Raw genomic sequence first — 23,437 nt, forward strand, 5'->3', positions numbered from 1 at the left:
ACATTTTACACATGTTTCATTGTTAGCTATAACTGGAGAGCAGATCAGGAGACAACCAGACAGATACCTCCGTATTAGCAAAAAATATGCATGTAATTAAAATGTGATTTACGAAGTGTGTTAAAGTTCTAGCACATTCTAATTTTTTTCTGACAGTTGAATGCATCTGGAAGCATGAGCTTGACTTAAAAAAATACAGGCATTCCATATTTATGCACAAGCAAGGCAACACCACTATCTCGCACACAGGGCTCTTGTCGCACCTGCCAAACTGCACTGCGTTTCTTGTACTGAAAATAGTGACATTTGGTCTACAATGACAGTGTGCACTCATTCATTTTCTTCATCTGCAAGGCATGAAACAACCACTCACATTCACCATCCATTTTGACATGTAGTGGTGGTGTATTGGATGTGCAGAATGTCCACACATGGCCCAACAGTCCAAACTAGACGAATTTGATATAACAGTGAACCAAATCGACAAACCAGCAAGATTATCAATATTATTGTGCACATGAAGTAAATTATTACTGAGGCCTGTCAATTATGAATGAGATATATCATCTCCAAAGTAGACATTTTCATGTGATCTGTGTAGTACATCCTGTGTGATGAAAAACTTAAAATATCAAAAGTAACTTCTTAGTGGGTGCCTTGGACACAAGTCTGCACAGGTGGTGTACAGTTGTTGCAGGCATTGGAATATGAGTGTTTAAGCCATATCCAAACAGTTTCATCTTGTATTATATTGCTCAGTTCCCCAGTTTGTATTTGAATCCATTAACATGCCTTTGGATTCCAGGATCCTTTGTTTATGAGGATGATCTTTAAAGTCTCTGTGTCTTGGTACAAAATTTATGTTGGACAGGAAAGGCTAAAGAGTCTGCCGGTAATTTTCTTGTCAGTGCTTTATTCTGTCTATATTTGTTTCTTCTTATGATATTCCTTTTCAGAGAGGAATGTGTGCTGCCCCAACTACTGACTATGTGTTAACATATTGCTATAATTATTTGTGTGAATCAGCCAGAGTTTACTAGGCTCATTTAATAAACCAAAAGTGCTTTGAGAGAAGCTATCTTACAGGTGCACTTGCACACATAGAAGGTAAAACTTGTACACGTGGACTGCCTCTATGGAAATACATATGCTTTTGGTAACAGCAGTTTTAGAGCTGATGAAATGAATGTTGATTGCAGGAGTTTGTATACCTTTCTGACTTCAGGACGATGATGTATGTTTTGTCACCTTTAGCTTTGTTACATTTCTCTCCTTCGGCACACAGTGGATAACCACACCTTAACGCATTGGAGCCAGCAGCATACTAGATATGTTCACTATGTTTTAGTCATAAAATCTGTCGGACGTATGTCATTCGTTCTTCACTTCCGACTTATTTATCTGTGATTTAAACACGTTTTATGTTTGTAAGTGGTGAAACTAATTGTTTGGCTTGTCGTAAGGGCATTGTTGATGGCTAGTGTGCACCAGTCTCTCGTGAATGCTACCAATGTTACGTAAACTGCGTGTGTGTGCTCAGAGTATTGTTGAAGATTGTTTTGTTCTATGCTGGCTGCCGTGCTGTGCTATTGTGTGTCCTTCCCATGTGTAAAAACATATAAATAGTGAATGTGGCTAACAGACATTGCTTGTCTAACTTAGAAATTGAAGAACTCTTGAACAATAGCTCAGAACTTGATGACCTTTCGGACAACATTGGCGATTTTTCAGAAGACGACGATGACTCACATGAGCTGCAGAGTGAAATCTGTATTGCTGATAGAAACGATGGTAGTGAGTATGAAGAAGCTAATACACAAGTTTCTATTAGTCAGGTTTGTCATTCAGTTCAACAGCCTGCCCTTCATAATGAAAGGCATCATTTTGATGCACTCCCTGAATTACCTCTGTTTGAAAAAATGAGTGGAATTCAGGTTCCTGTTGATACATTATCAACAGAACTGGACTGTTTGTTGCAATGTTTTGGTCACAGCATGTTTCTAAAAGTAAAGTCAGGGACAAATATATACTCCAGACTGCTAGTCCAGCACTATGTCAATTGTGGAGGTACTTACAGACACTGCACCCCCATCCTCTCACTATTTTAGAAGGTCAGGAATCACTAGTGACCTGCCCCGGGTTTGTGCGGGTAACACTAAGCATCTATAGTTGGACGATTTGTCTGGCATGGTGATAAGTTATATACACAAACCTTTTTCATGAATACTGGATAGTGCCACTACACAGTATATCTATCCATGAAAACTATATCAAAATCCGTAAAGTAGTTCCTGAGAGTAGCCTTCAATCCAGACAGAAAAATGCAGTGGGTGACTTTAAATTAGTAATAAGCATAGCTATTATATGTTTCTTTATTACTTGTTATAACATTATTAATAAAATTCCCCTTGCTGTGAAATTTCCCTGGCCTGTGTAGTCTTTTAGTTTTTTAAGGACTGTACTTGTCTGGTTTGCTAAACCCATATGGGTTAGAAGGGTTGAATTCTGAAGCTTTTTTTCGTTAATTTAATGATTTCAGTGATCTCCTCTAGTCCCCTATGCATTTAGAAATAGATATATTCTGAAGCTTTTTCATCAGTTTAATGGCTTCAGTGGTCACCTCTAAGCCCGTAGAATAGGATACCTTTCCAAATGACCTCTTTTCTCACAACAATAAATATATTTTAGCCCATGTGTGTCCTATTGCTTTTTTGTTTTCAAGAGTTGCTTGTTTGGGAGGCTGGGAGCTTTTACTCACCAATGCACCAACCAAACCTTTGGAAGTTTTATTATTACTTCTTTATATTATGAATATCCATAACATCATCAAGAGTAATGGATCTATGCTGTCCACCCAGCCAGATTCCTGCAAGCCTAAACGAAGTTTGGAAGGCTGTTCACTATCAACCATTTTACTTTAATATTTCTCTGTATATAACTATCCACAAGGTTGAGGGCTCTACCACCGTAATGATGCAGGCAATTTAAACCAAATTCCCTTAATCAGACACTCACAATATTTTACTGAAGCTTGCTCACATCTTATAGTAACAAAACACTGCTGGCACTAAACAGTTCCAAGCTTCAACAAATCAATACCACTTATTTCTATGTGAACTCTCAAAGTTGTTGACTATTTAGTACAACTCAAGGAGCACAAACAGCATAGGAATGCTACAGATATACTGTGAATTACAACCCATGGTAATATGTATGGGGTAATTTTTATGGTCTGGAGAATACCATCCTTCAAGAATTTCAAAAACTCACTCAAGTATTTGGTTCTTTCAGTGTACCATCTAGACTAAAATAAGTAAATATTCCACATAACCAACATGGACTTCATAGATTCAAACCAAAACAAATGGAATCTTCAGAAATTCACCTTGACTAGTTATGTGAAAAACATAGTTCTTAAGCAAATCAAATAGCATACCGAATTCTTTGAAGAGTCTTGAGCAACCATGACCACACAAGAGCTGTTGAGGATTTGAAGCCACTTATTAGTGCAAAGGTGGAAGAATATGAGTCCTCAAGGGAACACAATAGTGCTGAAATTTATGAAGCACTTCACTGTCTGAGAACAGATCATAGACTTAACAATATACAAAATGAATAAAGAGAGAGCAAAATTTTCAGAGTAACCATCATACTACAAATTAAAATAAAGAGGATTGTGAGAGGCAACTATCTGTTGAGTCACCTTCATCCTTGACATTTGAAAGGAAGATAAGAATTCAACATTTTGCCAGTGATGATATCACTAGATACTAAGCACAAATTTGGATTGCACATGGATGAGGAAATCATTCATCTCTTTTTCCATAGAATTACTTCAGCTTTTGCCTTATGGGATTTAGACAGATCCTTAATGATGTATAGCTGGATTGCCAGGTGATGATCTGGCCCTAATGATTTGGTCACTTTGCTAAGTATAGTGTTTGGAAGGACTGGTGCTGCAGGCAATGGGGACTATCCAAGAGTGAAATATTATTATTCTTCTTCTCATTGCTATTACTCTCTACAACAAGTTTTTGAATGTCACTGAAGTTTTTGCATCTGAAGAAAGAGGCTGCAGATTTTAGCTATATAGAGACTTGAAACATAAGATACAAAGAGGGTCTGTTGAGGGTAACATTAATTAAAAGTAAATTTTTCTGTAAAGGGTCAACTAAATACTGATGGGAATTCATCACAAAATTATCACTGAAAAAAAAATCTCCAACAGTTCATTCTACAGTGAAAAGGGACAATAATTAGAATCTAGTGAGGCATTGCTGAGTTATTTAAATGTGTTTTTCTCCTGAAAGATTACAGTGAAGAGGACACTAATGTGTAAAATCACATAAAGGAGAGTTTAGTCTATTATTACAAGTATCACATATGAGTTAAATCTTTTGCAGTGGAGAAAGTAGAATATGTTACACATTAAATAGAGACTATGAAATAAGTCAGCTCTCATGCTAAACGAGCTTCACAATGGTCTTCAGAGAGGCACATTGCTTAATATTTGTAAAACTGCACAGAAATTATTATATCAAGGAAAGAACCAGACTAGGACCATTCTGCTTAATTGGAATAATGGGTAAAATACCAGAAAACTTCTCAGTGACAGACTCCCACATAATCACACATTGTATTTGATAAACATACAGAAGTTCAAAATGTCGAGCAGAACTGTTTGTATGCAGCCTATAAAAACATGTTTTGAATTGTGGCTGATATGATCTTCCAGGAGTCTGTGACAATCTCTGATAATCTCCACTGCCCTCACATTTACAGGCTAGTCCATGGTTGCTGTATGATAGCTGTCAAGGCTATTATAACCACAGGTGTATCAGTTTTGAAAACTTCAACTTTAGGTTGTCCTTGAGGGCCAGCATGTAGGCACATATTTTAGGTATAAAATACGGAATTATTGGGTATATCCTTCCATTAAAGGAGGAGGGAGGAGGAGATTAGTATTTAACATCCTGTTGACAATGATGTCATTAGAGGTAGAGCACAAGCACGAATTAGGAAAGGATGAAGAAGGAACCATCCTGGCATTTGCCTTAAATGATAAAGGGAAATCACAGAAAACCTGAATCAGGATGGCCAGATGCGGGTTTGAACCACTGTCCTCCTGAATGCATGTCCAGTGTGTTAATCACAATGCTACCCTGTTGGTCCTTACATAACCAGCATGATGGCAAAGATCTTGGTGCAATAGCTTAAGCTGATTATCTACTCCCACTAGCAGAAAGTATGAAATTGGAAGATAAGATCAGAACTGTTTTGGACAAGTTTACAGGTCAATGTGAATAAGCAAAATTTTCATTTGCTCCACTGAAGCCAAATCACTTACCTTAAAGTCAAACAATGGATGTCAAGTTGCAGACCGGCACAATTAAAAGACACTTACGCCTCCATCAGTAAAAGAAAGAGACACACCGTTCACACACACAAGCAAGCACATTCATGCACACATGACCACCAACTCCAGCATCTCGGCCCAAAATGTAAATGTCTTTTAATTGTGCCTGTCTGCAACCTGAGGTGTCTGCTTTACTGTAAGCAGTGATCTGTCTTTTCTTACCTAAGAGTCAATTAGAAATCAGTCCTTTGATCATAATAAAGAAATCAGATATAAGCAGAGAAAGTAATGTGAGTTACCTGGATATTCAATTAGACTGAATATACGGTTCAAATTACTTATTGTGCAAACAAGGAGGGTGATACTTATATTTAGCAAACTTATTAGGGTTGAGTAAAGATTCTACGACCATATAAAATTATATCATAAGAGTTTACTTGTCTTAGTTTACTTGTCTTAGTAGTATGTGGTCTCATAGAGCCAAAATTGAAAAACCTGTCATGGCTGTGGAAAAGTGCAACCAAGTATTGCACCAGGAAGTATATGTGCCTTTGGAACATCTCCTACAGATACAGTACTCACAATAATGAGTCTATGTGCTTGGGATCTAACAATAAAACAGCAAACTCTGAATAATTACTCAAAAAAGATAGATTTTGAAAATTGGTGAGATCCATACTAGGTCAGCAAACATTTTATCAATCTGGAATTTTTTTTAAAATGTGATTTTTTTGATCAGTGGCAACAGCAAAAGAAAACGTCATCCACTGTACAAAGAACACTGGAGGTATTTCCCGACATCTAAGAGACATTAAATAAGAGACAGTCAACCAACACTTCTCTACCAGACATACTTTTGTTGGATTGCGAGAAGTTAACGTGGGCCACCAGAAGTAATTCCCTGCAGCTGAGCTATAATGCCTAATTACAAATGTGTGAATACAACACAGTCATAATTCAGCCATCTCCTATATGGAAACAAACTTGTTGACACAGGATCCATAGCTCCGTGGGGCACACACCATACTCTCGCATGTCCCTCAGCTCAATATAATTGAAACCAAGATTCAACGGGCCATATCACACACCCCACAAACACACTCCCATGATACCGTGGTGATGTTCACAGGTCTATGCCAGTTGCCGAACTCTGTAATAAGTGTCAGCAAAGAGAAAGAGGTCTCTCATCAGCTGCTGATAACCTCAAAGTGCATTTTTGTCTCCATACAGTCTTAGGTAAAATAGGTTCATGGCCACATTTAAGTCAGTGGTAATCTGACTAACAGTACATCCAATATTGATCACCCTGTATGGCCCTGAGGAGGAGACACTATGTCTGTTTCTCAGACATCTGAGGTTGTCCTTTGCTGTAGCTTATGTGCGTGAAAAGATTATCTCTGCCATAGCCTACTGAAAATCCATTATATACTGTTGAGCTCAGAAACCCAAATTATTGTGTAATCCCAAATAGCCTACAGTATACTATGACCCTCCACCTTGCACAATCTTCCATCCCACATTAAAAATCAACAAATTTGTGATGGGGTGCCTACAACAGATCCCTCAGATGCGTCACGCTATAAGCTGCATCTAGCCACGACATTAAGGGATCATAGAAGGCATAACTGTAAATGAGACAATCTATCCATGATTTTTAGCCACTCAGTTTAATACCATACACAGAGTTGTAGAGAAGTAGCACATCCAATTTCTGAATCTGAGTAATGAATAATTATGTATCAACAAAAATGTCAATCAATCAAACCAAATAGGCACTCACTCTGGGTAAGAAGATAATAGTGACCTTGTTACTATCAAACCCAAGAGAAAAATTGATGGTGAAGAGATAAATCCCATGGGTGCTTTCAAATCTCAAAACTGTTGAGAAGAACTTCTGTGCAAGCAAATATCTAAGTCTGTAGCAGCTCCATCTTAGTTAAATAATGTTCCACAAAAATATTGTGTACAATACCACCCTGGACTGTAACTGGTTAAGAAACCAGGATGACAATTGCATGACATCCTCAAATAATGGTCTGGAATGAAATCATCCCTGCCAATTGTACCCACAGCTCCCCTACCACCTTCTATGAAAACCACTGCAATATCCTTATGCCTATAACACACTTAATCATGCTCTCTTACCCCATGGTTCTTACTTGTGAAAGGCCACTCCCTTATAAAACATGCTCCACACACCCTTCCAGTATAAGGTATTCCAATCTGCAAAAAGTAAAACAAATGCTATGAAAACAGGGAAGCTAGTGAGAACAAAAAAGAACTAGCCAATCTGTAAGTTTTAACTAAAATTTTTAATTGACTTTCACTTTTTTTTTGCATATTCAGGTGTTGCGAATATAAATAAATAATCTACAATACAAAATATTGGGTAAACCTGTAATGAATGACCATTGTACATTGTGTATATCAGAAAACCATGTAACACAAAGTGCACAGATATTTACTTCAATGTGTGGGCCCCTTGAAACTTCTTCCCAGCCTCAGTGCTTCTAAACCCCAAAGACAAAGACTGGACTTTTAATATTTAATTGGCTCTTCGTACCTACCAGTGTCTCAATTTACATCAGTTAACTCCCCTTTCGCTTCCTCATTCTTTTTCAAATTATTTCTTACTCCATCTTCTATTTATATTCTGCTTTCCTCCTTTGTTTCTTTATCAACAACTTTCTACAGTATTCCTTCTTCATTTTTATATTTGTGGGTAATAATTAAAAAATCCTCCTTCCTTCTTGTTTCAAAATCTTCAGGCTTCAATCTTTCCAAATTTGCAATCTGAACTCCAGATTTTGTTTCTGTTTTCTGGATGCTAATAACACGCATTCTGTATAGGATGTCAACTGAAACCCAAAACTGTCAGCAAATCTTACAAATTACACTATCATATCACATATTCTGAAACCACAATATTTATTTTGCATGACTGTAACTTAGTCCCTGTATAAGAGTTTGAAATAAATTTAAAAAAAACTATTTAAAATGTTTGACACAGTACCCCTATTTCAATGTATTTCAGCTATGTCATTGTTCCAGAGAACACCTCATAATTCTGTTTAACATATACTATCATAAAGTTTTATGTGATACTTGAAATTATGTAGACACACAAAATTTTTTATCAACTCATCACTATATTCAGTAGAATCATATGCAAAATGACCTTGTAGCTGGACTCACAGGTATTAGATCAGTATTATGTCCCAGGTCTCTTTCACCTCGCATTTCTCCTGATCCATGGGGTGAATTTTTTTCCCATTTCAAACACCTATACATAAAACATCTCCCTTTTCACACCAATTGGTCCATATTAATAAAGGTACTTCTAAAAAGTTATACAATTTTGAGGTTCTACTGTTTTGTACACTTTTCTCAGTACAGTTAGGGATATTTTAGAGGCACAAAAACCTGTTTGTGGCAACAGTGCATGAATTAAACCACTGCAGGTTAACACAGAAACATGCAATGTAAGTGGCATGCCAATATCAGAGCTTAGTGTGCCTGTAAAAATTCATGTGGGTAGTGGTCTTGGGTATAATGATTCTGCCAATGAATTTTGCGTGTATTTGAGACACAGTAGAGAAAGTTTTATGGTGAAGGACCCATTCAACAGCAATACAGACAATGCTGACTCTGTACTACTATCCAAAATGAGAATTATTAATTTGCCTTAAGTGCTTGACAATGTCCTACCAGCCGATCACCTGCCCTGCAAAGACGCCTTATAGTAGGTCGTGTAACGTTCAGCTTCACTTAAAAGATTATTATATACATTGCTCTCACACGAAAGTAATGCATGACTTGGGAAATGTGGTATCTTCATCATTGTTTGTGGGGTAAAATCAAATTCACATATGAGTTACATTTGGACCTGAAGAGTGATTTTTGCATATGTTTTGTCTAGACACATCTAGAACCCATTACAATATGTATAAGATTGCAGAAAGGGACCAATATGGTTTTATTGCCTGGGACAAAATTATGTCAGCATAAATGCCACTGCTTATGTTTCCTTAAAGTATTGTGATGAATAACAGGAATGAAATTCTGCAACAGAATGTGCAGCTTTCTCATGCTGTGCATCGACATGTGTTCCATTGGATGGATTACAACATCTGATTTTCTGTTCCTGCAACATGAGGACATCAGACTTAAATGCAATTACACAAGCATGTGGTACTCAAAAATTTGTAGGGCCAGAGCCCTAGTTCTGCCACTACAGATCACTGCTAATCTTCAGAGGACACTTGCCCAGTAATGCGAAGGATTACCACAAGCCATGCTTTCTGTCCTGACCCACAATATGGAGAGCTTTAGTGGAACTTTTACAGTGATGTATGAGCATCACACCTCATGCTGATGTTCAGAATGCCAGTGGTTAAGAATCGTTACATATGGCACCTTCATTCACCCTGTGTGCCTGGTACACCCTGTATTCACATCACTGTTCACAGTATCACTAGGAAACCTTCTAGTTGCACATAATTGCTATGCCTTGTGTTGGTTTGTGGAATGCTAATATCCTATAACTTACTGACTTGATTATAATTTGTGCACATCAGCCTTGCTCCAACTTCACTGATCCCGTAACTTGTAAGCTGATGATCCCTTTCTGTATTGAATACTTCTTTTATCACCTGAAAGTGTTATGGGTTCTGCCAATTCATGGTGGAAGATTCCGTTTTATCACCCAAATTAAGTTGTTTCAGCCTCTAGATTATATTTTACTGTTCTTTAAGTGTATGTGATGAGGGTATCTTTTAAGATATGAACAAAATTCAGAAAGAGAATGACATTTGATGTTAATGTAAAATCTAAACTTGGAGGAACTATATTGCACAGTTGTTTAACATGTGCAGTTCACAGATGAATCAGTGTAATATAGCCTCCCTCTGCAATTATGTTCTGGGATTCAACCAATAACATTGATTAAAAAAATCAAAGAAATTAAACCTCTGCAAACTGAAGTCTATTTTATTGGCTGGGTAGGACAAGCCAGTAACACTAGATAATGGTTGCTACAATTGTGTGCTTGACAATGAACCAACAAACAGTACTGTCACTCCTAGGATGAAAACATAGTGGTCAGTTGAGTTTTGATGCAAAATCTGTTTTTATTGTGCAATGACTGGAGTCCACATTAAAGTGAAAATAATGTTTAAGAGTGTCATTAGAGATAGATATCTACAACCCACTCATCCCAGGTGACATCAAAATCCGTGCAAGTTATCAAGGCCAAGTTTTCTTCAACCACACTGATAGCTTCCAAATTCTTCTATACCTACAGTAAAATACTAATAATGAAGAATACTTCACATTTTGTAATTTGTAGCAATTAACTTGGGGACAAGCAGCAGTGTTATCCCATGAGCTAACATTCACAATAAACAACCAACAAATTAAAATGGGTCTTTCAGTTTTCTAGCTTAAACCATAAATTCACAGAACTGTTTAAAGCTGAAATGAAGAATGGACACCTGCAGCATGAAACATATCAGTGAGTTTCCTCCATAAGGCACACAAAACTTGATATCAATAAAAAAATTTGTTTAAAATCAAATTCACATTTACTCTTTATAGGAAATCTACTCTTTTACCAAGAACCAATCGAAGATTCAGTTAACATGAAAATCTTCTCATCAAGTGATGGCAGAATAAAACACATATAGAAGGTATTAAAATGTGCAGGCTTTCGGAGCCAGTGGCTCCTTCTTGTGGCAAACGGGTTGAAGGGGAAGGAAGAGGAGTGATGGGGTTTAGGAAAATCAGTAGAGCTTGGTTGGGAAGGATAAACTGATTGCTAGGGACTGTACTGGATGAAAAAATTGATTATTTTTGTTTATTCATTACAGGTTAGGTTACGTTACTAAGTGCAAAGTTCCTGCAGAAAGAAAACTGGATTTCCACAGAACAGGGATCTTACAAAGCACTGGTCTTACATTTACATCTTTCACTGAAGGCTACACATGTATGTCTCCAAGAAATGGATACAAATTACCATACTCAATAAACTATCAATTACAGCTATTGTGATGGACAGTGAAATTACAGCACAACAGATAAAATAAGCCAGTCACTAGATCAGAAGTTTGCAGATTGCATTCTTCCATCTGGATATACATTGCACATCCATGTTATTGTTATTATTATCATAGTTATCAGTGATGTGGTCATTTATTATATGGTCAATAACATATATATCCAATGTTGTCTACACCTGTTGGAATCTGAGGGTTTAGGAGCAACTATGCTAGACTCCTGAAAGTAAGGTAGGTTGAAATCTGGTAGGCAGCCCATAGCAGCATAGTTGAACCAGTGTCATTAATCAATACTGTTTCAGTGTTCTAGCACTACTCACTACAAACTGTTGTGCAAACTGTGCAGTTATTACATATGGACATCAAGCCTGTATTGTTGAATACAGAACTCTGTACTGGCAGCAGCTGTACATTCCCAACTATACATGCACAGAGACAGTAAGCAAGCAGATTGAGAATTAATATACTAGCAGACTTAGCTTTGTTGACACAATGAAAATGCATGCACAAAGATCCATTATGCTGCAACAGGTACTGGAAATAATAGAAAACAGTTTATATTTTGTACATGTCCAAAAGCTAGAACATATATATGATGAAAACAGTCACTATAACTATCAAAGTTAGCATCTTACCAATTTTTACATTTGCCTTCCTCCTGTTTCCTGCAGCATTCTGCCACACACTACACTACATTGCGCATAACCCCCTTACTTTTGGCAGTGACTTGTATGAGATGTCTAAACGAACTTTTGTTTTAAGCACTCAGTGCATCCTTATCCTACTTCTATATGTCCTACAGAAATCACAATTCTTTCCTGTATATTTTATTACATTACTGAATAAGTAATAGGTCTTACTGGCTTGATCCGCCATTGTGAATTGGCCACAAAAATAACAGGATCCCAATTTAGTGGCAAAAAAAGGATACAAATACACAGCTAATGACAACAGTGCTATGACATAAAAAAGCTGCCAAGGGGAGATGCTTTTAGTGCAGTACTTGCTCGCCAGTCTAAGATTCATGCCACACAGGATTGGTACAGATAGATAAGATCCAAAGAAAAGCTAATTTCATTAAAGCTGGATTTAGTAGACACAAAAGTGTCACAAAGATGCTCAATCAGCTCCAGCGTGATAGAGGCATTGTGGATCATGGTATGGTTTACCGTTAAAATTCCAAGAATTGAAGTTCCTACACAAATCGACCAAAGTATAGCTACCTCCTGTGTATATCTTGCAAAAAGAAAATGAAGAGAAAATCAGGGTTATCTGAGCTCACACAGAGGTTTACCAACAATCATCCTTGCCACAAATAATTTGTGACTGGAGGAGGAGAGGAGAAGAGATGATAGTGGTGGTGGTGGTGGTGGTGGTGATGGTGGTGCTGGGGAGTGACATTGGTACACAAAGTACACTCCTCTGCACACCATAAGGTAGCTTGCAGAGTACATACATAGATGGAGAAATAGAACTTGTAAAGGCAAGGATAAAGATTTTTCTCATTTATATGAAATGGAATAAAAAGAGCTAACCTCTGTTTTTTGGTTTTCATTCATTTGTGCACTTCTACATTTTTAAACATGACAGGATGTCTTCTTTCCATTTTCTAAACATTAAAAAAGAAGAATAACTACAGTTCTTTATTAGATGGAGTTGTTCTACTGTACACTACAATAACCTTTGCACATTTCACAGGGGAGAAACCACTGGACAAGGAATCCATGTTTAGAACAATATCAGTTCATTTCCAGCATCTTGTTTTTAATATACATAACTTTACAACCACGTTAAACCAGGCATCATGATAATTAGTAAACAGGCTGTACTCGAACTCCATCAAGAAACTTTTAGGGATGTGTGGGAGCTATGGTCTTCAGAGGCTCATTTCACAGTAATTGTGTTTCATCTGATTTCTTGACCCCATTTATCTTTGTATTTGTATTGAACTGAAAACATCTGTGCAACAGTGCAAATATAGACGGTATGAGCTGTGTGTTTCAATGGACAAATAACACACCAACCGTCTGCAAGTAATTGTTCAACACATTGACCTAGGTTTCGACACATCTAATGTCTTCATTAAAGGATGTCCATCAGATGTAGTTCCTTGCAAAGTATACATGCCCAATTTTAATTTCTGACTTGAACATGTCTGCTCTAAACTTTGACTGTTGCCTTCTTGCAATGTAACTTTACAGCTTTTAACATTTTATTTTCATGGAGACATCCTCAGAGGAGTCTAAACCTAGGTCAACCTATTAAACAATGATTTGCAACCAGTTGGCTGTGTTGTTTATCCATTGAAACTTATATACAGTTGCTGAAAGACAGCCAGGTTCACAACTGTGAGCTGTGTGTCTCATTTAGAAATAAATCTATGCCATTAAATCACAATAATGACAACAGTAATGTACACTTTACTCTTTGCCCACAAAGTTGCATTTATTACTGTCTTTACCTGTATCTGGTTAGTTTTTTCAACAATGTTACTTGTCCATTAACAGTGGTACATAGTAGTATGGATATGTTTAATGAAAACTGAGCTAGTATGCAACTTTTTAATGGGTTCATTACATACAATGGAGGAGCAGCACAATGCACTGTAATAAAAGCGTTTGTGTTTTATCTGAGGTTTATTGCATTAACCTCTGTATTATGCTTTTGTAACTGTTACAGGCTTTTCCACTATTTTGATGGTATTTTTGCAGAAACAATGGTGACTGAGGTAGCAACATGAATACATCATAATTACATTATTATTGTGCAAAAAAGCCACTGGAGACCATGGCTTCCTTATATCGAAATGCTCAGAAAATACTCCCAAACAACCACCAATATTTTTTGGTGTAGTATGATATCTCCTGTGCAATGGAATGCCCGAAAGCTGCCATTTGTGAGGTTTTCATAAACCACCTGTATGATTTTATGAACAAATATTCTGTAATCAACGTCCTTACTCTCTTTTGTTTAATCTGAGATTTCATGAGACAATGTGTGCCAAAGCTACAAAGTCATGAAATTAATCACAATTAATACATAAATTCAGACAAAACACGAAATAAATAAGAAAAAAATATAAAATAAAACATTTCTGGTTGTGTATACAAATACATCACGTTACAGTGCACGGCTATAACCGGGGGGGGGGGGGGGAAAAAAAAAAAAAAAAAAACCGGCTACAGCACTGTCTTTCAATATAACGTTGAAAATCTCGAGTGTAGTTACAAAAAATCCATTTCTCTTGGTAGCCGAGTGGAAATAGAAACTGCAGACTAATAAGCCTACACCCACAGGAAACCTAAGAAAAAACCTTCGAGGAGAAAAACGCTGGTTACAGACCGGTCAACTAGATATGTACCCCCACCAAAAAAATGTTAATAATTAACCATTAGTTTCATTTTCCTGAGAAGTCTGCTCTGTACAAAACAAAATAATTACCTAAGCAGTTCACTTTCCCTACAAGAGACTTCAGAATACTCACACACACAGCATATAAGTAGGAAAAAAACTTAATTTAATCAGATTACCAATCCACATAATGAGGTAAACGATGCACATCCACTCCAGTGGCAAAGGATGAAGGTTGCTGAATAAGGGAAAACGACACTCATCTGGATTCCCCCAACGGATGTCTGCATCTGCGAGACCTCTTTCCTCTGGTATGTCTAAGACCATCAGCAGCCCTGTAAAATGATGCTGTGCAGGAGCCTGTAATGTTTAAATTATTCTAAGAACCAATTTGTAAATTGCAAATGTACCAAAGAGTGCTCGTACAACTCCAAGCGACGAAGGATCTGTGGGTTTGAACAACAGTTTTACAAAACGTTCCCATGTTTTCAGTTCTGAAATAGAGAAACCAATGTATTTCTCGAACGACGATAAGTTATGGTTCTGTTCCCTTAATGAATCCTTTCTTAACTGTCTTGTGGGTTGCACAGGCAATGGCGTCGCCTGCTTCTGCGCTTGTAATCTTCGTTTGACCATTCTACGTGCGTATGCTTATTGTACAGTCTCAATCGTTAATACTCTTCATTGTATCACTCCGGAAGAGAGATGTACAACTTAATTTTTGTATATCTTTATACTGTCTGCTTGATACAAATTACAAACAATGCCCATCTCGTCTATTAGTTCCCCGAGAATTCAAACTGAGTTTCACCAAGGATTGTGTATTACTGGTCTCCGTGTAAGGCTCACAATCATTATAGGTTGCTTCCTACGCACACGGCGCCAATTAATTTCCAGCCGCCTCTCTCTCTCTCCCAGATGTCAAAACAATGTTCACAGCTGTTTGCTCACGGACAGTATATCTTTGCTGTTGCCATGGCAACAGCATCTTAATCAGTGGCTGCACAGTTCACTTGTAAAATCCATGGATTAATGGTCTTCAAGTAATCTTGTAGTATATTATGAAACTATTTTAATTTATCGTTCAGTTTAATATTCATCTATTGTTTTAATAGAAAAAATATTTTGTATGACTTTTCACAGTTTTATACGTTTTCAACAACAGATAACTCTTCGAAACATAAGCACCGGTACATACAGTATATATTGCGACCCCACCCTAAAGAAATGTCTGTTCTTTCTGTATGAATAACAAGTATAAAAATAATACATACTGAAAACACCACTTAGTTCGCATATCTGTATTGACAAGTTACAAGTTCTTCTCACTGACTGGTGTATTCATTGGGTTTCTGGAAAATTGAACCATAAATGAGGGCAGAGTACCTAAAATACTTCTTATAGAACGAGATTTCCAGCGTATATACAAGCGGTATTTTATTTCTTTCATGGAATCTTACCTCCATGATTTCTTTACTTTCGAGTTCCACGGATCTTTGATGCGAGTGTATCGCTAGGATATAGAACCTGTCGGATTATAACAGTAATAACCATATGTAAATGGTCATGAAGCCTACAATCCACATCATATGCAAACAGATACATGATGTTCAAGTGTTCAAATAATAATACAGATTATGGTAGCAATGATGGTTATAGAATTAAACTATAGGGCTTTCATTCTAATTCATATGAAAAGCATTCTGTCAACAATTGATGTACCAGTGCCACATTGTCAGTTCCTATAGGAATGCTTAAAGTTAAATACATTTCAATAATTTTTACACGTTTTCGAAACATTTCTGTAAAGAGTAGAAAGAACTATTAAAAAGATGAGTCTTAGCTCTTTTTTTAAAATTTAGTCTTATCTCTAATAACTGATTTAACATGAACTGGGAGTCTGCTGTATACTTTTATGCTTGAATAATATACTCCTTTCTGTACCATACTGGATTTTTTTATATCTTTGTGAAGATCATATTTATTTCCTGTTTCATATCATGATATTCACTCTCTTTTCTGTAAATTGTATGGTTATTCTTCACAAGGCATGTTAGTTAAATAAATGTATTGATATGGCATCCGCAGTTGTTTGAATAAATTTCTGCAAGAGCACCTAGGTTGCACTCAACTCATAATTATGATGACTCTCTTCCAAGCAATAAAGACATTATCTGCCCATGACTAATTCCCCGCGCATGATGCCATATCTCATAAGTGAGTGGAAATATCTAAAGTATGCAGCTTTGATTGGTTCCAGGTCACAAACAGAAGAAACTGAGCTGATGACAAATCCTGGCAAATTCAGTCTTTACATAGATCGATGATGTGAGCTGTCCAGTGTATAGTGTTTTTAATGTGTAAGTCCAGGAATTTGGAGGACTCAACTCTCAACATTTATTTGTCACCACATATTTATTTCAACATTTTTCAGTTTTGTTTGCTGTTTCAAACTGAATGAATTGAGTCTTGTTAACACTGAGGGACCGATCATTCGAAGGGAACCAGTCTAGGGCTTCTTTGAATTTAATGCTCACAGACTTCTCTAGAATGCAGTTTGGTATCTTCTCTACCATAATGGTTGTGTTGTCTAAAAATAGGGTGAAGTGTGCTTTTTGTGTCGTACCACATGGAATATCATTGATAAAGAGCACTGAGCCCTGTGGTACTAGACATTTCATTGTGCCCCAACCAGAGCAAGCAGTTGCCATTGCAGAATTATTCAGTACTACCTTCTGCCCTCCAGATATGTGTCACACCACATCCCTACTTTACCATAGAAGTCATAGCGCTCAGTCTTTGTAAATAGAATTTTGTGATCCACACAGTTGAATGCTTTAGACAGGCCACAAAAGATTCCAACTGGTGACATTTTTTGTTTGTTGATTTGAGGCGTTGGTAGACAAATAAGAAAATGAAGTGTTCAATTGAAATACACTTCAGATATCCAAGAGTTTTTCATTAAGGGTATTATGTTTATTAAGATGATCATGATTCTCTTGAACATAAATTTCTCTGGGATTTTAGAACCACTTGTTAGGAGTGAAACTGACGAGTACTTGGAAACCTCAGCTTTATCATCCTTTTTGAACAGTGGATTAACAGTTACATTTTGAGTCCATTAGGGACAGTATCTTTATTTATAGAGTCATTAAATATGTGAGAGGAACTTCAAGAATAACTTTTCATATTCACACCAATCGAATTCTTATTTTTCATTTCGCTTATCACCTTCTCAGTCTCACCAGTTGTAATATAAGGTTTATGCATCTGAGTAATTTTGTCCTGCACTGCTTTTTCAAGAAGGTTCATAGCTTCAGTCATAGATTATTTCAACTAATGTCATCCACTATTGTAAAAAATGTGGTTGTTTTTCCTGAAATATTAAACACTCTCACCCTACCACCAGAACAAGAGTGTAAAACTGAGAACACATCACATATATAACGAAAATTCTTGCTCTTTTCCTGAAATTCCACTTCATTGAGTAACAATAAGGTAGCTGATATGAAATGAAAAGTCATGCAACTTATGTCATGAAGTCATTTCTGGAAAATCAAAGGTACTGTGTGGAAAAAAGTATTAAGTTTCTCGTGTCGGTAGATTCGTAGTAATGCTCTAGTTTATGGACGCTCATTGTACACATATCAAAAAAAGTTTTGCATCAGCTCGGTTCCGAGAGTTCCGGAACCTGTACAGAAAACTGTAATAGAGATCAACATAAACATCATTTCCGCCCTTTTTATTCCTCATGATGTTCACACATTGCATGTTGTACCACCATACAGCGAGACCTTCAGAGGTAGTGGTCCAGATTGCTGTACACACTGGTACCTCTAAAACCCAGTAGCACGTCCTCTTGCATTGATCCATGTCTGTATTCGTTGTGGCATACTATTCACAAGTTCATCAAGGCACTGTTGGTCCATATTGTTCCGCTCCTCAACGGCGATTCGGCGTAGATCCCTCAGAGTGGTTGGTGGGTCATGTCGTTCATAAACAGCCCTTTTCAATCTATCCCTGGCATGTTCGGTAGGGTTCATGTTTGGAGAACATTCTGGACACTCTAGTCGAGAGAAGTCGTTATCCTGAAGGAAGTCATTCACAAGGTGTGCACGATTTGGACGCGAATCGTCGTTCATGAAGACGAATGTCTCGCCGATATGCTGCCGATGTGGTTGCACTATCGGTTGGAGGATGGTGTTCATGTATCCTACAGCCATTACGGCGCCTTCCATGACCACCAGCGGCGTACGTCGGTCGCTCACGATGCCAGCCCTAAACAGCAGGGAACCTCCACCATGCTGCACTCGCTGGACAGTGCGTCTAAGGCGTTCAGCCTGACTGGGTTGCCTCCAAACACGTCTCCGACGGATGTCTGGTTGAAGGCGAATGCGACACTCGTCGGTGAAGAGAACGTGATGCCAATCCTGTGTGGTCCATTCGGCATGTTGTTGGGCCCATCTGTACCGCTCTGCATGGTTTCATGGTTGCAAAGATGGACCTCGTCATGGTCGTCGGGAGTGAAGTTGCACATCGTGCAGTCGATTGCACACAGTTTGAGTCTTAACACCAGTCCTGTGGCTGCATGAAAAGCATTATTCAACATGGTGGCGTTGCTGTCAGGATTCCTCCGAGCCATAATCCGTAGGAAGCGGTCATCCACTGCAGTAGTAGGCCTTGGGCGACCTGAGCGAGGCATGTCATCGATAGTTCCTGTCTCTCTGTATCTCCTCCATGTCCGAACAACATCACTTTGGTTTACTCCGAGACACCTGTACGCTTCTCTTGTTGAGAGCCCTTCCTGGCATCAAGTAACAATGCGGGCGCGATCGAACTGAGGTATTCACCGTCTGGGCATAGTTGGACGCAGACAACATGAGCCATATACCTCCTTCCTGGTGGAACGATTGGAACTGATCGGCAGTAGGATCCCCTCTGTCAAATAGGCACTGCTCATGCATGGTTGTTTATATCTTTGGGTGGGTTAAGTGACATCTCTGAACAGTCAAAGGGACTGTGTCTGTGATACAATACCCACAGTCAATGTCTGTCTTCGGGTGTTCTGGGAACCTGAGTGATGCAAAACTTTTTTTGATGTGTGTATTTCACATACCAAACAATGGAGGTGACGTGAGAGGTGTAGTATGGCATATTAAAATTCTCTGTGCACTTCAACCACATTGCTACGACAAGCTGCAGCAGGCATGCAGTGAGGACGCACTATCTCGAGCAACAGTGTTTAGGTGAGTCAAGGACTTCAAAGAAGGCCAACTTGTCTTTGTTAATCAAGATGGGCCTAGTGTTTCGGTCTCTTCTGTGACTGAAATCAACATCAACTGCCTGTGATTGCCCTTCAGAATCGGCGGGTAATATTACGCAAAGTCGTACGGCAGTGTCTGTACGATTATGGATGATCCTCTCCCTATGACCTGTGTTTATGCCCATTGGGTGCCATGTCTGTTGATTTCCTAACTAAATGCTGTGCAAATGGAGATAGGCCATGAGGTGCTGCATTCCTTTGCTGAGGAGGGGATGTGTTTCTGGATTCGATTATCAATGGAGATGACTCATGTCTGTTTCGGTATGATTCTGAAGGAAAACGAGCCAGCACCATATGGAAATCGTTATGTTCTTTAACACAAATCAAGGCGAAAGTTGTTCAGTCTGCAGGGAAAGTGATGGTGATCATATATTTTGACTGTCATGGAATGATTTACTAGCATTCAGTTCCCCGTCACACTACTGTTACAGCAGCATAACACATGTCAGTACTGGTTAAACTGTGGAAGCACATTCCAAGGAAAAGACTGGAACTTTCTTGACTGTGTGCTGCCTTCAAGTTGCGGCCTCACCTCGTAAATCAAGTCTGGCTCAGTTCAACATAACCTGTGTACTGCCACAATGTTGCACCCTGTGATTTTTATCAATAAACGCAAAGCTTCAGGGTGTTTTATTTGAGAACTCCAAACCACTGATCAAGAAAAGTGAGATGACTCTCAAGGACCTGACAAAGAATGGCCTGCACCAAGTGTTCAAGGACTGGCAGAGACGTTATAAAAGTGCGTTCAAGTAGGAGGGAAGTACTCTGAAAAATATCATGTAATCACCAAAATGAAGTAGTAAACACCTATGGGAAAAAATCAGTCTCAGTTTTTGTTAGCCAGCTCTCATGTTACACAGGTAGCAATGAATCTCTTCATTCAGGGCCAACACTGAGGACTAAATAAAATGAATACACGAATTCTAGGTCTCAGTATGGATAACGCAAAAAAATAACCTGAGTTCATCGTTTACACTGAAGAATATCTGGTCAAACAAACCTGTGACAGTACATGCTGCTGATCTTTGTGTATATTCATAGTTAATATCTTGTGTTATATGTATTTGGTATGGGACCTATGCACTTGAAAAATATTTTAGGGTGAGTTTTGGAAGCAATCTTTTTTATGGACCTATTACATTATCCCATAATCCTGCCAATAACCTACAACCAATTCCTACGAATGACCTACAGCTGATCCTATCTGACCATTCCATTTTATATCCTTTCAGTTTAATAGACCTAGGTATTTGTACTAGTGAATTGTTTACAATTGTGACTTAATGATATTGCAATCTTAGAATTTATTTTTTTATTTTAATATTATTATTTTTTTTAAGTGAACAACTTAACATTTCTGAAGAGTTAAAGCTAATTGCCAGTCTTTGCATTGCTTTCAAAGCTGATTGAATATTTGTACAACTTTTTCATATATTACTGCTTTTTTCCATATAATTACTACACAACATGAAAGCAAGTGTCAAAACACAATTCCCTGGTTGCTCAGCTGAAATTATTTCTACACCAGTAGGTGACTTTCCATCCAAGATAACATGCTGCACCCTTACTATCCACAAATCCTCTAGCCAGTCACAAAATTCGTTTGATATTGTATACGGTTGTACTTTCATTAATAAGTGTTGTGTGGTACAGAGTCAAATGTGTTTTGAATGTTAAAAAATACTGCAACAAACTGATTGTACTTCTCACGATGTCATGCAAGCAAAGTGTAAATTAGGTTTTGCAAGATTGACGTTTCTGCCACCCATGCTGAATGGACTGGAGGCAATGGTTAGCAATGAAACTTGACGATAGATTTTTGGATGACTACATCTACCGATACCTTCTTATAGATGAGTGTGATCTCTGCTTTCTTCCAGCTACTGGGAAAAAGATTTTTTTGTGAGATCTAGGTGTATTAGGGTTAGGCTATGTAGAAGGGTAATTTATTGAATTTATACTCTGCAGTAATTTATTACACAGTATTTGCAGCAATTTATTCTACAGTCTTTTCCAATTTCCCTGAGGTTCATTTTGACTCAATGCTGTGCGAGTTTGCTGTATATGAGTTCCTATGTTTTCTGTCCTTATGATTGTATGTGTTCATCCATAAACAGAAGTTAGCTACCTCCATCTAAGCTTTCATTACTGAAGTATATTACTTACAAAAGATACAAATGAGACAAAAGGATTTTTGATTTTCAAAATAAAGTTTTGCTTGTTACATATTTCATAGCTTTTAGAATGGTCTCTTTCAATGTCCTTTTGAGCTAGGAAACACCATATCACAGCAGTGACTATGATTACGAAAAGCAAACAGTTTTTTGAGCTATATGGATGTACAATTAAAAAGAATTTAGATGTATTTTAGTAGCAGATGGAATTTATCTTTCTACTTATGTGTACACATCTTCCATATTACACCACCTCAGTCCATATTCGAAGGAATTATGAGGCTTATTCGTTTTCAGCGGTTTTGCCCCTAATCACTGAGTGTATAGCTGCAGTGCATAAATCCCTGTTTATTTATTTCATGTCCCATTGATCTCAAACGAGAAACACGTCATGTGAGATGTGGAACAAGTAAAAAAATTATGGAACAGCCAGTTTTACAATACCAGTCTCAGTATTTTTTTAAAAAAATTGAGGAACTGTAGACAAATTACATATACCTTCAGACTTCGTTAAGTATTTACAAAAAGATATAGAAATGTTCTACCTTACAGCGTTTTATTGATATGAAATTTAAAACAGCTAGATGATGTACACACAATGGCAGATTTCTTTTATTATTTACAAAAACAGATAGCAGTACTATAATTTTATGTTATGTGGAAAAGAACAAAAATACATATCCACAAAGAGTTACTGTAAATCCATATGCAGAGATAAGTGTTTGAATTAGTCCATCATAAAATATAAGATGTACATCTACAACAGACAATTATCTGACAAGAGATAAAGTAATTCATCCATTAAAGTTGTATAATTTATCATACTCTACTTATAACTAGATATCCTCAGTGTAGTAAAGCAGCTTAAATCACCTAATAAAGGCAAAGCCTCTGGTCCACATTGTACTCCAGACGGATTCCTTTCAGAATATGCTGATACAATAGCTCCATACTTGGCAATCATGCACAACTCCTCTCTCATGAGAATATCCATACTTAAAAACTGGAAAGTTGCAAAAGTCACACCAACTCCCAAGACAGGAAATAGGAATAATCCAGTGGATTACAGATGTATACCACTAACGTGAATTTGCAACAGGATTTTGGAATATATACACTGCTCAGACACTATGAATGACCACAAAGACAACTGTTTACTGACAGACAGCCAAAACGGATT

At 37.6% G+C, this 23,437-nt stretch overlaps 1 protein-coding gene across 3 annotated transcripts in view; it reads right to left on the minus strand.

Annotated features, from left to right (window-relative positions):
• The window catches only part of LOC126457321 (vitamin K-dependent gamma-carboxylase), a 73,326-nt gene extending 57,626 nt beyond the window's left edge, over positions 1–15,700 (minus strand). Inside the window, exons 1-3 of one of the 3 annotated variants that reach the window (XM_050093514.1) lie at positions 15,171–15,310; positions 14,940–15,095; positions 7,516–7,579 (exon numbers count right to left, since the gene is read on the minus strand). In XM_050093514.1, the coding sequence (XP_049949471.1) occupies positions 7,516–7,579; positions 14,940–15,050 (175 nt within the window). In that variant the 5' untranslated portion in view covers positions 15,051–15,095; positions 15,171–15,310. Of the gene's footprint in view, positions 1–7,501; positions 7,580–14,939; positions 15,096–15,170 lie in introns of those variants that run through there. The other 2 variants (XM_050093513.1, XM_050093515.1) reach the window with 2 other exon arrangements.
• Between the last annotated feature and the right edge of the window lie 7,737 nt (positions 15,701–23,437).

The sequence above is a fragment of the Schistocerca serialis genome, chromosome 2, assembly GCF_023864345.2.
Source record: "Schistocerca serialis cubense isolate TAMUIC-IGC-003099 chromosome 2, iqSchSeri2.2, whole genome shotgun sequence".
NCBI lineage: Eukaryota > Metazoa > Arthropoda > Insecta > Orthoptera > Acrididae > Schistocerca > Schistocerca serialis.